Raw genomic sequence first — 15071 nt, forward strand, 5'->3', positions numbered from 1 at the left:
GGTAATAAATAAGCGAAAAGGAAAGAAAAAACACGGAATAAGGACAGGAAAAAGTACAATAATTAGAATAGATATTTAAATAAGTAAAAAAGAGAAAGGACGGGAAAAAAGCAAAGGTAAAAAAGACAGGTTTTCTTTTGTTTTTCGGGCAATACCTGTAGCAGTCATTATGTCATCTCCCTCAAGGTGAGCCTCAGATTTGTCAAATACACTGTTCTCCACCTACAAGTATTATAAAACACGTTTATATAATAGTTTATTTCTATTTTGCTCATTATTCAAATCAATATATATTTTTTAACAAAATAAATTATTACATGCGTAATTCTTGGCATGACATTTTAATACCAAAGAAGAAGAGTCTCCCCGCCCCCATCCTTTGTGTCCCATCGCAGTTGCCGTCCTTCAGCCATACTTCCGGTGTAAACATTGCTCAACGCTCAAGTTTGCACATTTGGTGTAACTTACTGACTTAAAATGAGAAACTTTCAGAATTACATTTTTGCTTCGTTATCTTTATGCTCTCTCTATTTCGTGTACGCGCACATCTACTCTTCTCACAAACTATTAAGAAGAAATTCACTTCGATCTGAGAAACTCCCAAAGTTTTCCTATCTTTTTCTGAAATATTTGCATGGAGCGCTCACCCGGAAAAGAGGAATTTTGCAGAATCCGCGAGGGAAGAAGACATCGAATGTCGCCTACGCCGTCGAAGACTGCAGGTGAGGAAGAAAGATGGAGAGAAAGGCTAAAAGAGGAGAGGGGAAAGCGAGAGGATTAAAAAAATGGAGAGGAAGAAAGATGGAGAGAAAGGCTAAAAGAGGAGAGGAAGAAAGATTGAGAGAAAGGCTAAAAAAGAAGAGGAGAAAGCGAGAGATTTTAAAAAATGGAGAGGAAGAAAGATGGAGAGAAAGGCTTAAAGAGGAGAGGAGAAAGCGAGAGAATTTAAAAAATGGAGAGAAAGGCTAAAAGAGGAGAAGAGAAAGCGAGAGAATTTAAAAAATGGAGAGAAAGGCTAAAAGAGGAGAAGAGAAAGCGAGAGAATTTAAAAAATGGAGAGGAAGAAAGATGGAGAGAAAGGCTAAAAAAGAAGAGGAGAAAGCAAGAGAATTTAAAAAATTGAGAGAAAGAAAGAATGAGAGAAAGGCTAAAAAGGGGGGGGAGAAAGCGAGAGGATTTAAAAAGAGGAGAGGAAGAAAGATTGAGAGAAAGGCTAAAAGAGGAGAGGAAGAAAGATTGAGAGAAAGGCTAAAAAAGAAGAGGAGAAAGCGAGAGATTTTAAAAAATGGAGAGGAAGAAAGATGGAGAGAAAGGCTTAAAGAGGAGAGGAGAAAGCGAGAGAATTTAAAAAATGGAGAGAAAGGCTAAAAGAGGAGAAGAGAAAGCGAGAGAATTTAAAAAATGGAGAGAAAGGCTAAAAGAGGAGAAGAGAAAGCGAGAGAATTTAAAAAATGGAGAGGAAGAAAGATGGAGAGAAAGGCTAAAAAAGAAGAGGAGAAAGCAAGAGAATTTAAAAAATTGAGAGAAAGAAAGAATGAGAGAAAGGCTAAAAAGGGGGGGAGAAAGCGAGAGGATTTAAAAAGAGGAGAGGAAGAAAGATTGAGAGAAAGGCTAAAAAAGAAGAGGAGAAAGTGAGAGATTTTAAAAAATGGAGAGGAAGAAAGATTGAGAGAAAGGCTAAAAAAGGAGAGGGAGAGCGAGAGAATTTAAAAATGGAGAGGAAGAAAGATTGAGAGAAAGGCTAATAAAGAGGAGAAAGCAAGAGAATTTAAAAAATTGAGAGAAAGAAAGAATGAGAGAAAGGCTAAAAGAGGAGAGGAGAAAGCGAGAGAATTTAAAAAATGGAGAGAAAGGCTAAAAGAGGAGAAGAGAAAGGGAGAGAATTTAAAAAATGGAGAGGAAGAAAGATGGAGAGAAAGGCTAAAAAAGAAGAGGAGAAAGCAAGAGAATTTAAAAAATTGAGAGAAAGAAAGAATGAGAGAAAGGCTAAAAGAGGAGAGGAGAAAGCGAGAGAATTTAAAAAATGGAGAGAAAGGCTAAAAGAGGAGAAGAGAAAGGGAGAGAATTTAAAAAATGGAGAGGAAGAAAGATGGAGAGAAAGGCTAAAAAAGAAGAGGAGAAAGCAAGAGAATTTAAAAAATTGAGAGAAAGAAAGAATGAGAGAAAGGCTAAAAAGGGGGGGAGAAAGCGAGAGGATTTAAAAAGAGGAGAGGAAGAAAGATTGAGAGAAAGGCTAAAAAAGAAGAGGAGAAAGTGAGAGATTTTAAAAAATGGAGAGGAAGAAAGATTGAGAGAAAGGCTAAAAAAGGAGAGGGAGAGCGAGAGAATTTAAAAATGGAGAGGAAGAAAGATTGAGAGAAAGGCTAATAAAGAGGAGAAAGCAAGAGAATTTAAAAAATTGAGAGAAAGAAAGAATGAGAGAAAGGCTAAAAGAGGAGAGGAGAAAGCGAGAGAATTTAAAAAATGGAGAGAAAGGCTAAAAGAGGAGAAGAGAAAGGGAGAGAATTTAAAAAATGGAGAGGAAGAAAGATGGAGAGAAAGGCTAAAAAAGAAGAGGAGAAAGCAAGAGAATTTAAAAAATTGAGAGAAAGAAAGAATGAGAGAAAGGCTAAAAAGGGGGGGAGAAAGCGAGAGGATTTAAAAAGAGGAGAGGAAGAAAGATTGAGAGAAAGGCTAAAAAAGAAGCGGAGAAAGTGAGAGATTTTAAAAAATGGAGAGGAAGAAAGATTGAGAGAAAGGCTAAAAAAGGAGAGGGAGAGCGAGAGAATTTAAAAATGGAGAGGAAGAAAGATTGAGAGAAAGGCTAATAAAGAGGAGAAAGCAAGAGAATTTAAAAAATTGAGAGAAAGAAAAAATGAGAGAAAGGCTAAAAGAGAAGAGGAGAAAGCGAGAGAATTTAAAAAAATATAGACGAAGAAGGATTGACAGAAAGGCTAAAAAGGAGAGGAGAAAGCGAGAGAATTAAAAAAATGGAGAGGAAGAAAGATTTAGAGAAAGGCTAAAAAAGTTGAGATGAAGGGAGAGAATTTAAAAAATGGAGAGGAAGAAAGATTGAAAGAAGGGATAAAAAGGAGAGGAAAAGGGAGATAATTAAAATAAATAGAAACAGAGAAAGAAAAAAGACTAACGAGGGATTGAAAAAAATTGAGGGATACAGGAGACTGAAAGAGAGAATAAAGAGCAAAAGAGACCAAAAATGGACAGCTAAAGAAAGATGGGGAGAAAAAAAAGAGTGAAAGAGCTGAAAAGAAGAAAGTGGGAGCATAAAAAGTGCGTGAATAAAAAGAGAGCAAGACAAAAAAATAGGAGATTGAGGGAAAAATGAGAGAATGAAAGAGAGTGGAAAAAAATAAAAAGAAATAAATTGACAGAAAAAAGGGAAAAATAAAGCAAAGGACAAAGATAGAGAAGAAGAGAGCGAGACGAATAGAGAGAGAGAAAAAGAGAAGCTAGAACGCTTGAAACAACAGTGAGCAACGGCAATCCCAAGTGTGGCAACTAAGTCATTCTCAAACATGTCCAAAACTTGACATCACGTTAATTTTTTTTCCTCTCTTCCTTTTGTTTTTTCATTTTGGTATTTGTTTCTTTTTTGTTCTATTCCCCCCTTCTTTTAAGTCATTTCGTGCATAATTTTAGATAATATTTGGTCATTTTGGGATGAAAGAAAGAAGCAAAAACAACCCCAAGAGCCGTTTAGGACCCGAAAGAGCCGGTTCATTTTAGTGAGCGGAGCCAAAGAAGCCTGTTCACAAAAAACTCTACTGACTTGACTCGACTTCGTTCTACTTCGACCTTGACTTCCAAATACCGCATTTGGAACACAGCGTCAGGGGAACCCGTGTATTTTGACCTTCATGCACTGTAACTTTGCCTTAATTGGCTTCTTAATGAGCAATTTGGAGCCCTGATTTTGGTGAGCTAGCTCGATTTTCTTGTGCGCAATTGATAATGACGAGTAAGGTTTGTTTTCAGACTGGACGCGGCGCTCCTGAGGAAATTTTGCCAAAAGACAGGTTACGGTTGGGATTATCCAGACAGTGAATACAGAGACCTTCCTCAGTGTTTCCCTGAAGTTCTCTGCAGCACTCTTCTGCTGATGGCCATTACTCATCAGAACTTCCGGCTTAGCCCGTTCGGTGAGTCGAAGTGTATGCTTGCCAAATCACGTTTTTGCAATTCTTTCGGAATTTCTCTTTAATCCGTGTGAATCGATCCACGGATTCCTCACTAGAACTCTTGTACTGTCTATTCTGAAAATTCATGTTCCTCCAGAATCCATGAGGTTAAAAGTGGCGTCCCCCAAGGTTTAACTCTAGGCCCACTTCCCGTTGGAGATGTCATCATGAGACACTGAGTCTCCATAGCAACACAGAAGAGATTTGATTGTCTTATTGTACCACAGATCTTTTATACAGCACTTCAAGAGGCAATTTATCGCCTAAAATTGTTTTATGAATAAGTCTGATTTCATTTATATGCATGAATTGCAGAAAGTGCATCTGATTTACTTTTTAAAGCATATTTTTGGACTCTAACAAGTACTTGCTTAAACCGGTCTAGACAAAGGGCTGGTTTGAAGTTGGGATTTTTCCACTACCTCTAAAGACCGACGAACTGGCCGTGCTGGTGAAAAACATCAAAGCGTACAGGGAGTGCAGTTTGCTGTGTTTTATGGAAACATGGCTCGCGTCCAGCATCCCGGACGCTAACGTGGAGCTACACGGCTTCAGCGCTGTTAGGGCAGACAGAGACACAAAAGCCTGCAGGAAGCGGAGAGGAGGCAGACTCGCTATCTACATGAACAGGAGGTGGTGTAACCCCGGGCACAAAGATTTCCATCTGCTGCAGGGACGTCCAACTTTTGGCCTAGCGTGTGACGTCATCCACTCCGCTGTTGCTAAACTACAACACAGCACCCTGAGGCCATCCTGTTAGTAAACAACAAAAGGATACTGCTGGAAGTGTGAATTTCGCTCCGGGCATGAATAAAGTATTTATCTATCTATCCATCTATCTGTCCAGACATCTATCTATCTAGACATCCATCCATCTATCTAGACATAGATGAAATGAAATGAAATGATGTGCATTTCTATAGCGCTTTTCAAGTCAATGACTTCCCAAAGCGCTTTACATTGTGCTTCACATTTCCCAATAGCTGCCGTGATCTGTGCAGCCATGTAAGGCGCTAACCTGCTTATTGGGGGTATTGGGGATTCAGTGTCTTACCCAAGGACACTTTGGCATGTAACACGGATCCCAAGACGAGCGCTCTACCTCCTGAGCTACTGCCGCCCCAGATCTAGTCATATAGCTATCTAGACATCGATCTATCTATCTATCTATCTAAAGTTTGCTGTTTGTCATAGCCCGCCCTCCTGGCATAAAAGTGATTGTTAGCCGTTAAATGTCGACATCATTTCTGTAACGGAAGCTGTTCATGTTTTCCCAAGCCCGAGTCGTATTCCTGATCTGCCAACGGCCTTCGCAGGTCTGGTTTGCGTGCGCCGGAGTATCAAAACGCATCGGCCGGTCGACGAGTTGAAGAAAGGTCCCTTCAGGTTGCGAGTCGAAGTCCTGGTGTACAGAAGCGTGGATGTCGGCGTGGAGGTGGACGTCTTGCTTTCCGCCACTTCCCGTTCCCAGAGTCCGGTGTGGGAGAGCATCATAACGCTTCTGTCCAGGAACAATCACCGACAAGTCCACGACGAGAGTGAGCATGTACATTTTCTTAAGTCCGATACACAGTGTTTGTTTTTTTTCTGAAACAAAACGTAATTAGTTACTGTTACACCTCGAAATGAAACGCAATAAGAGACAAGAGACATTCGTTTCAGATCATGAGGAGATGCGATCAGTTCAAGACCTGACTAGAACCTCAGCCGTTCCTCTTTTTTTATAACTGTTTAGTCGCAGAGGATTTTTATACATAACAAGCGGGCACCGTTGTATACAAAACAGACCAGAGTAGCACAAACATGACACTGCCGTCACGGTTGCCATGGCACCCAATCGGCCTGCCCGTGTGGCGCCAGCTGCGGCTCGTTGACAGATTGGCTTTCCTTCTATTTAAGTTCAGTGTTCTCACCCTCCGTCGGTCATTCCGTCAACGAACCTCTGCCCCGCAAGACGCGGGTTTTGACTCGGTCCTGTTTCCTGTTGGTATTTCCTGTCCCGTATCGTTCACTTTTATTTTGTCCTGTTTGATTTCAGTTTCCAGTTTTGTTTCCGACTATTTTTGTCCCATTTATTATTTTTTTATTATTGGGCGCCATGGCAACCGTGACAGGGTGTTTCGTATTTGCCCAGAAAATGTCCAATTCATACAACAACTTCTTTTTGAATGAAATAGTGTCTTTCCCTGGCAACGAGCTCCTTTAACTGTAGAGTAAATCAGTCGCTAACTCGGTTGCTTTTTGGAAGAAGTAGAGAGTCACTAATAACTCATTACTTTTAAAAGTACTGTGCCCAACAGATTACAGACACCAAAAATATTTACCAATTACCGTATTTTCACTCATAGAAGCCGACGCCCTTTCAACTGCTTTAAAACGTCCACATAATACAATATTTTGAAGAAAACATACACACCAACTGGTGGAAACAGTGAAACCTTCATATTTCTTGACGAGTGCAATAATGAGAGCTTGCAAATAACACTTATCCGAGATAGTCCATATCCATTTTGTCTCTGGGTTTCAAACCGCTGGAAGATCTCCTTCTCCATTACCAGGTACGGTCCAATACATGTTTTTTCCCCTTAGCAACGAAACAGAATTCATATTATGTGTGTATATATATCTCATCTCATCTCATCAGCTGCACCGCTTATCCTCAGTAGGGTCGCGGGGGTGCTGGAGCCCATCCCAGCAATCATCGGGCAGTGGGCAGGGGACACCCTGGACTGGTTGCCAGCCAATCGCAGGGCACACAGGGACAGACAACTCATTCGCTCATTCACACCTAGGGACAATTTGGACCGGCATATTCACCTGAAATGCATGTTTTTGGAATGTGGGAGGAAACCGGAGTGCCCGGAGGAAACCCACGCAAGCACGGGGAGAACATACAAACTCCGCACAGTAAGGCCGCGAGCTGGATTTGAACCCACTTAGGAGGTTCCCACGACCACAGAACTGTGCCGCACATATATATATTAGTTTATATATAAGTTATTTTCATTCCACTATTGTTACAATGCACTATTCTTCCTCATCCTATTATTTTTATTACTTGGGCCAGGTTTTCCAAGCACTAGAATAGCATAGAACATACCTTTATTGTCATTGTTACAAAATGGGTTGAGCTTATTGTGACATCAAAATTGGACGTGGCACTCCAGTTCCCATTTTACAGTGAGGATAAAAGGAAATAAAGAAGATAAAGGAACAAAGAAGACGTTTGTATTGTCCTTGTTGCAGGCTTTGTTTTTCTCCGGAGGGGGGTGTATGAGGGGGCGAGGGACCGACAGAGATGGTCGGATCCAGCTAGGTGGGGGGAGGGGGAAACTCTGTACGCATGTTTGATGTTACTGTACACACGGTCCTTTGTTTTTTCCCCCCTGGTTGCAAAGTCGACATATTGAATGAATTATCTCCGGAGGCAGGGCATTCCGTAGCACAGGGGCCCGGATGGAGAAGCCTGCAGACTTCTTGGCTCTGGGAGTCACAAGTAGACCGGCATTTTGCGAGCGCAGACTCCGTGCAGGAACAGAGCGATAAGAGGGTGCAAGTCCATGCAAACATTTGTATGCTAATAAGAGAACCTTAAAGTCACATCTTAAGTGGGCTGGGAGCCAGTGCAAGTTAGCCAATACAGGAGTAATATGCTTTTTGGTTTTAGTCAAAAGTCTAGCTGCCGCATTCTGAACCAGCTGCAAACTTTTGATGCTAGACATCTTGGTTGAGATTGTATTAAGGTAAAGAAAGGTACACACTCTGAGTCAAAGATTAGGTTTTGATAGCCCTTCAATCAGAGGCACGTCCCATCTGAGCTTTCCCCTAGGTCTGCTTCCAAGACCGGCTCAGGGAGGAATCACGCACACCCAATGGCTACCGGCTCATTTATTGAAAACACATCTGATTGGCTTAAACAAGATCACATGAATACATGAAACGAATCTGATTGGTCTAAACTAAAATGCCATGTTTAAATGAAGCAAATAATGCTAGTCGCTCGATGGGTTGCGAGGATAATAAACCAGCAGGAAAAAAAAAAATATTAGACGATTTACCAACAACTGCATTGAAATGTTAAAACTGGAAATAAAACGTATTGGAAAAAAATACAATTGAAAATCTTTATGTAAGAGGATATTTTTGTTTATTTTTTCTAGGTTTTAGCGCGGCGTACCATGTCTCATCTGTTTGCATCGTTGATATCAATGACAATAAATAGTGTCTTTGAAATCATTGCGGCAGGTGAAGACGACGGCCCGCCGGCAGAAACGCACCGAGTGGATCTCCAAGTCCCGTTGAGTGCCGGGCCGCCCAGCGCCTGGTCCCTCTTGGACTTTTGGGTCCTCTTTGTTCCGGCCTCTTTGCTGGGATTCAAGTCCCGACCCGTTCCCAGTCTCTGGATGTTCTCCGTCTGCCTGGCTGAAATCGAGAAGCGCAACGGTAAATCAACTCTGTGTTTATATAGCGCGTTGTACTCAGAGGAGCCGGGAATCGAACCTGTGACCGCTCTACCCCTGGGCTAGCGCTGCCTCGTGAATTTTTCACGGAGAGCGACACGGCGGATGAGTGGTTAGCGCTTCTGAGGCACAGTTCTGAGGTCATGGGTTCAAAAGTAGTTACCGGCCTTCCTTGTGGTGGGTTTTGCATATTCTCCCTGTGCTTGTGTGGGTTCCACCCAGGTACTCTGGTTGCCCTGCCCCTGCTCCCCACCCTGTGCCTTCTGACCGGATAAGCGACCAGGGGCAGAGCACACCGTAGCAGCTCGGCTACATGCCTGTGTCCGTGAAAGAAAGCGTGTTCGCGATTAGCAGAAAGCGTCGTTGACTTGTTGTAGGGAAGCACGTTTAGGTGGAGACGATCAATTAGCTCTTATCATAACATGAGTTCATCAATCAAGCTTGTCTGTTTGCTATTAGGAGAAAGTATAAAAAACACACTAAAGCCAAAGTGGACGTGATGAGCTCTTATCATAACATGTGTTGGTCCATCTAGTTGTTAACGAATGTTAAAAACGCACAAAGAATTATGGAAACACAATAACATGCATAAACACACACAAAAACGAACGTAAAAACACAAAAATGTATGTAAACGGGCACAAAAACGTACTTAAACGTATACGTACGTAAACACGCAAGCTAACGTACGTGAAAAACGCACAAAAACATGTAAACTCATAAAATATACGTCAATACACATAAAAACATACTGCTTTTGACTGTCTGTAATGGTAACAAAATCCATCCATCCATGATCTGCACCGCATATCCTCAGTAGGGTCGCGGGAGCACTAGAGCCCGTCCGAGCTATCTTTGGGCAGTGGGCAGGGGACACCCTCAACTGCTTGCCAATTAACGTGACATGCTTGTTTCTGGAATATGGGAGGAAACCGGAGTGCCCGAAGGAAACCCACGCCAGCACGGGGAGAACATGCAAACTCCACACAGGAGGTTCGATCTCATGACCTCAGAACGGTGCCACACACGCGCTAACCACTGCGCCGCCGTGCTCAGAAAAAAAAATCATTTGTTACATATAGGGGCGACACTTTCTCCGAAGGTGGAGCGCCCGTCTTGGGACCGAGAGGTCGTAGGTTCGATTCTCGGCTTCTCCGGGTTAAACGTCAAAATGTCCTTGGGCAAGACACTAAACCTTAGTCATATTTTACCGTCCGTGGCTGATCCTATGATAATAAGCGGTTGAAGAAACGGACTGGGAACCCCATTTTATTTTTTTTCACCTCTCAAGGAAACGGAGTCCTGACCTCACCGCTTAACATACTGGTCCAGTTTAAGGAAGGTCTGATGGCGCCGAGCAAAGCCAGCCTTTTGTTCTGGAGGGAGGGGTCATCCCCCCGAGACCTCCGCTTCCGTTTGCAACAACACCGAGGCAGCGCGTCCTACTTAGAGGGATCCGTATCCAGGACCTGACCCGTGAAATCCCCAACATCAATGTATACGATATTCATTCAAATCAGCTGAACTTGGGATCCGTTTTTGTTGAGGAAAGAGAAGTCAAACATTTACAACTCTTTCACAATTTCTAAAAAAAAATAGCCTCGTTTAGAGCTGTTAACTGGTCGTTTTCAAAGAAAGGCCATGACATACCTTCAGAAAAATGTGTCAAATACGTGTTTAATTTTTTTCAGATTGGGAATAAATTTGACCTGAGACCAGGTAAGGCTTCAATCTATTGTCTCCCCTCCTTGATGCCCATGTTTCACTCATCTGCGGGCATTTGATTGCAAAAAAAGAATAAAAACCTTCTATTTTTAGCATTTACAGCGGTGACTTGAATTTTGGACAAAACCTTGAGAGTGTTCCTATTTATAAGAGACCAAAAGTGTCTATATTATCCAAACGGTTGAAGGAGAGGATTCGATTGGGTATGTCTTGGGTTGGGATTTGAGGCCGATTCCACAGGACTGTTAAGGCTTTAAACATTGACAGACGCGGGATCAGATGGGAGAACGAGAGATGGGAGGCTCGACAAGACTAATTATACTCATTTTTCAAATCAGCCGAAAATAACTATGCATAGCGCAACTTAAGGTCCATTTTTCTCGAGAAAAGAGAAGTCAAACATTTACAACTCTTTCACAATTTCTAAAAAAAAATAGCCTAAGTCAAATACACGGTTGCAGAGAGTTTAGAGCTGTTAACTAGTCTTCTCCAAAGAAACGCCATATTCTCCAAACGGTTGAAGAAGAGCATTCGATTGGGTATGTCTTGGATTGGGATTTGAGGCCCATTCCACAGGACTGTTAAGGTTTTAAACATTGACAGACGCGGGATCAGATGGGAGAACGAGACACGGGAGGCTCAACGAGACTAATTAGACTCATTATTCAAATCACCCGAAAATAACTATGCATAGCGCAATTTAAGATCCATTTTTCTCGAGGAAAGAGAAGTCAAACATTAACAACTCTTTCACAATTTCTAAAAAAATTGCCAAAGTCAAATACACGGTTGCAGAGAGTTTAGAGCTGTTAACTGGTCGTCTCCAAAGAAACGCCATATTCTCCAAACAGTTGAAGAAGAGCATTCGATTGGGTATGTCTTGGATTGGGATTTGAGGCCGATTCCACAGGACTGTTAAGGCTTTAAACATTGACAGACGCGGGATCAGATGGGAGAACGAGACACGGGAGGCTCAACGAGACTAATTAGACTCATTATTCAAATCACCCGAAAATAACTATGCATAGCGCAACTTAAGATCCATTTTTCTCGAGGAAAGAGAAGTCAAACATTTACAACTCTTTCACAATTTCTAAAAAAAAAATAGCCTAAGTCAAATACACGGTTGCAGAGAGTTTAGAGTTTAAACATTGGAATCTAAGAATAAACCTTTTTTTACAACCCTAAAGATTTGTTTACCAAATAAAAGTCCTCTACACCGTACCTGTTAACATTTATTTATTCATTGTTTTTACCAATAGTTACATTGAGCATTGTTAGGAAAAAAACTATATTCTAAATGTATCGTTTACCAAATTGTTCGAATGAGTTATCTAAGTCCATTAACCAATTACAAACTTTATCCTCCTAACAATGCATGCTCCTTTCTTAATTTTAGGGAAAAAATTATTGACAAGAGACAGGCTTTTTCACACGGGCAATTTATTGTTAAGTGAATTCCATCAAATTTAGCCAAATTATTGTCAAATGAGTCTAATTAGTTTTTGTCCAGCCTTGCTCCCGTCTGTCTCTGCTCTCTCTTCCGTGTTCCGTCCTTTTGACACGTCGGGGCATTGGCGCGCTGACTCCTCCCCTGAGGCGGGCCAGGTGCCAACCTCCTCCTCGCCGGAAGACGCCGCCACGTCTAGGGGACTCACAACAAGAAAGCTCATCAGAAACCTCGTCTCCTTTTCCCGCGTCACCCCTTGTCCTCGTTCTGGTTTTTATGTCAACATAATTCCTGTCCGGGCCACACTGACCTTTCAAGCCTCCCCTGTGAAAAATCCCCACTGCATTCGATAAAATTTAATTTGTGTTATATGAAATCCCTTATAGTCAATTCAATAAAATAAAAAATCCTTCAGAGGCAAGACTGCATTTAAGTGAGGGATGACTGGATTTCACGTTTCAGCGTGTCCAGAAAAAAGACATTTATTTGGTTCCGAATCAGATCATCGATTATGGGGTCTAGATCGACCTCTTTGGGAGAGCTATTTTAAAAGTTGGCTAACGCTAAAAAAGATACACCAGGCATTCGACTTTTTTACAACTGGCAGTTGGAGAGGGGGAGTGGCCAGGAGAGGAGGAATTTACCCGCTCCCGTCTCCTGGCCGCGCTCCTAACTCTGGGGGGCCTTCCCCCATCAAACTATTTTATTTAAGTAGAACAAAGACAAAGGAGAAAGAAACGCCCCTTTGGGCGCTTCTAATATTTGAAACAGAAACGTGATACTGTCTGGTTAGAAATACACACTTTTGAGGAAATACGTTTAAGCCCACTTTACAATAAGGAAAGACTACAAAAAACTGCTTTAGCCATGTTCTATATTTTCTCCCATTTTTCTTCTTTGACTATAATTTCCCCTCGTTTTTGTGACGACAGCCATTTTTAAAAGGAGTCAAACCAGAATTTACTGTCTGAAGTGTTGGATCCCACACGGGTGGTAGGGGCACCATATCCCGGGGTGTGCCTTGGGCAAGTACAGCCTGGTGGCGCCCATCCTTCTCCAGTCCAATAAATGTTTCCACCCGGTCTTAAACCGGGGACCTTTCGCGCGTTAGGCGACCGTGCTAACCAATGCACGACTCTAACATAAAGTGTGTGGAGTGGAAGTCATTTCAATATTTGATTCCTGCCCATAATGCCTTTTTGCATTTTTCATGGATGTTAGGGATTCGCTTTCTTTATTATTTATCAGAACACCTTGACGCTTTACCACGAAAAGAACGGAATTTTTGTGCTCCTCTGCGCCGTCGTGACATTTACTGGGGAAATATTGCTTATACAGTGGCTTGCGAAAGTATTTGGCCCCTTTGAACTTGGATAGATTCATCCCTGTAGGGAAATTCACACTTCCAGCAGTATCCTTTTGTTAACAGATGAACAGGATGGCCTCGGGGTGCTGTGTTGTAGTTTAGCCACAGCGGAGTGAATGACGTCACACGCTAGGCCAAAAGTGCGACATCCCTGCGACAGATGGAAATATTTGTGCCCAGGGTTACACCGCCTCGTGTTTTGTCACATTTCAGAAATAAAAGGCTTGGGTGAGTAACTTCACGCGTTTGGGTCCTGATCCTGTTCTGGTTCAGTTTTTGAGTGTGTTGACATACGTACTTGTGCATGTTTACATACGTTATCGTGCATGTTTACATGTTTTGTGCATGTTTACGTATGTTTTACTGCATATTCACGTACGCTGAGTGCGCTCTCTCTTACTTTGTCAGTCCGTCAACGAACCTCTGCCCCGCAAGACGTGGGTTTTGACTCAGTCCTGTTTCCTGTTGGTATTTCCTGTCTGGTATTGTTCCCGTTTATTTTTGTCCTGTTTAATATCGGTTTCCAGTTTCGTTCCCGTCTATTTTTTGTCCTTTTTGAATTCGATATCCTGTTTCAATATCAATCCTGTCTGTCCCGTCCTGTCTGGTATCGACCCCATCCGACCGATATCCACTCGGGCAATTGGTATCGACCTTGTCAGCCTCTGGCTTCCTATCATGCCTAACGTGCCTGACTCCCCATTTCCCGTAAAATAAAAGGCTTGTGTGAGAAACGTCACGCGTTTGGGTCCTGATCCTGTTCTGGTTCCTCAGAGTTTTTGGATGTGTTGACATACGTACTTGTGCATGTTTACATACGTTATCGTGCATGTTTACATGTTTTGTGCATGTTTACGTATGTTTTACTGCATATTCACGTACGCTGAGTGCGCTCTCTCTTACTTTGTCAGTCCGTCAACGAACCTCTGCCCCGCAAGACGTGGGTTTTGACTCGGTCCTGTTTCCTGTTGGCATTTCCTGTCCGGTATTGTTCCCGTTTATTTTTGTCCTGTTTAATATATCGGTTTCCAGTTTTGTTCCCGTCTATTTTTGTCGTATTTAAATACGATATCCTGTTTTGATATCAATCCTGTCTGTCCCGTCCTGTCCGGTATTGACCCGATCTGTCCGATATCCACTCGGGCAATTGGTATCGACCTCGTCGGCCTCTGGCTTCCTATCATTTCACTCTCCCAGGCCAGAATGACGTTGAATATCAACACTATATTTTACAGGCAGTGAGGTAGGTTATCCTAGATGTGAAAAAGACCCTGTGGCGCCAGCTGCGGCTCATTGACAGATTGGCTTCCCTGCTATTTAAACCTAGTCCTGTCACTCTCCTTATGTCAGTCCGTCAAGGAACCTCTGCCCCGCAAGATGTGGGTTTTGACTCGGTCTTGTTGCCTGTTGGCATTTCCTGTCCGGTATCGTTCTCATTTATTTTTGTCCTGTTTAATATCGGTTTCCAGTTCCTTTCCCGTCTAGTTTCGTCCTGTTTATCATTCTCTACAGTTTTCATTCCCGTCTAGTTTGTCCTGTTTAATTCCGATATCCTGTTTCATTATCATTCCTGTCGGTCCCGTCCTGTCCGGTATCGACCCCATCCGTCCGATATCAACTCTGGCAATCGGAATCGTTCTTATCGGTCTCTGGCTTCCTGTCTTTCCGTGCACGACTCCCCATTTCCCGTCAAATCAAAGGCTTGTGTGAGTAACGTCACGCGTTTGGGTCCTGATCCTGTTCTGGTTCATGACAAACCAAAACAAAAGCGAAGCGGCTTTTGAGCGTCATAACAGCGAGAAAAATGGCCGGCTAAAAGAAAAAACACAAATTGAAGGAAATAACGACATACTACATATATATCGGGTGTATTTGGAGTATTGATATTGGTG

General features: G+C 42.4%; 1 protein-coding gene across 2 annotated transcripts; it reads left to right on the plus strand.

Moving 5' to 3' along the window:
* Nucleotides 1-4: 4 nt before the first annotated feature.
* On the plus strand, nucleotides 5-10352 carry LOC148366537 (uncharacterized). 2 transcript variants are annotated; one of them, XM_088335255.1, is made up of 5 exons: nucleotides 11-722; nucleotides 3976-4139; nucleotides 5495-5716; nucleotides 8424-8621; nucleotides 9930-10350. In XM_088335255.1, the coding sequence occupies exons 1-5, from the start codon at nucleotides 478-480 to the stop codon at nucleotides 10109-10111; spliced, it is 1011 nt and encodes a 336-aa protein (XP_088191381.1). In that variant the 5' UTR covers nucleotides 11-477; the 3' UTR covers nucleotides 10112-10350. The 2 variants fall into 2 exon arrangements, with proteins under 2 accessions (XP_088191382.1, XP_088191381.1); XM_088335256.1 differs by lacking the exon at nucleotides 3976-4139 and having other exon boundaries at nucleotides 5-722; nucleotides 5457-5716; nucleotides 9930-10352.
* The last annotated feature ends 4719 nt before the right edge of the window (nucleotides 10353-15071 follow it).

Source organism: Urocampus carinirostris, chromosome 5 (assembly GCF_059441175.1).
Source record: "Urocampus carinirostris isolate Australia breed hairy pipefish chromosome 5, RoL_Ucar_1.0, whole genome shotgun sequence".
In the NCBI taxonomy this organism is placed as follows: domain Eukaryota; kingdom Metazoa; phylum Chordata; class Actinopteri; order Syngnathiformes; family Syngnathidae; genus Urocampus; species Urocampus carinirostris.

Coding starts and splice junctions, on each gene's coding strand:
- LOC148366537 (XM_088335255.1), top strand. CDS start 478: ATGAGAAACTTTCAGAATTACATTTTTGCTTCGTTATCTTTATGCTCT. Junction 723..3,975: donor TACGCCGTCGAAGACTGCAG/GTGAGGAAGAAA, acceptor GTTTGTTTTCAG/ACTGGACGCGGCGCTCCTGA. Junction 4,140..5,494: donor CTTCCGGCTTAGCCCGTTCG/GTGAGTCGAAGT, acceptor CGGCCTTCGCAG/GTCTGGTTTGCGTGCGCCGG.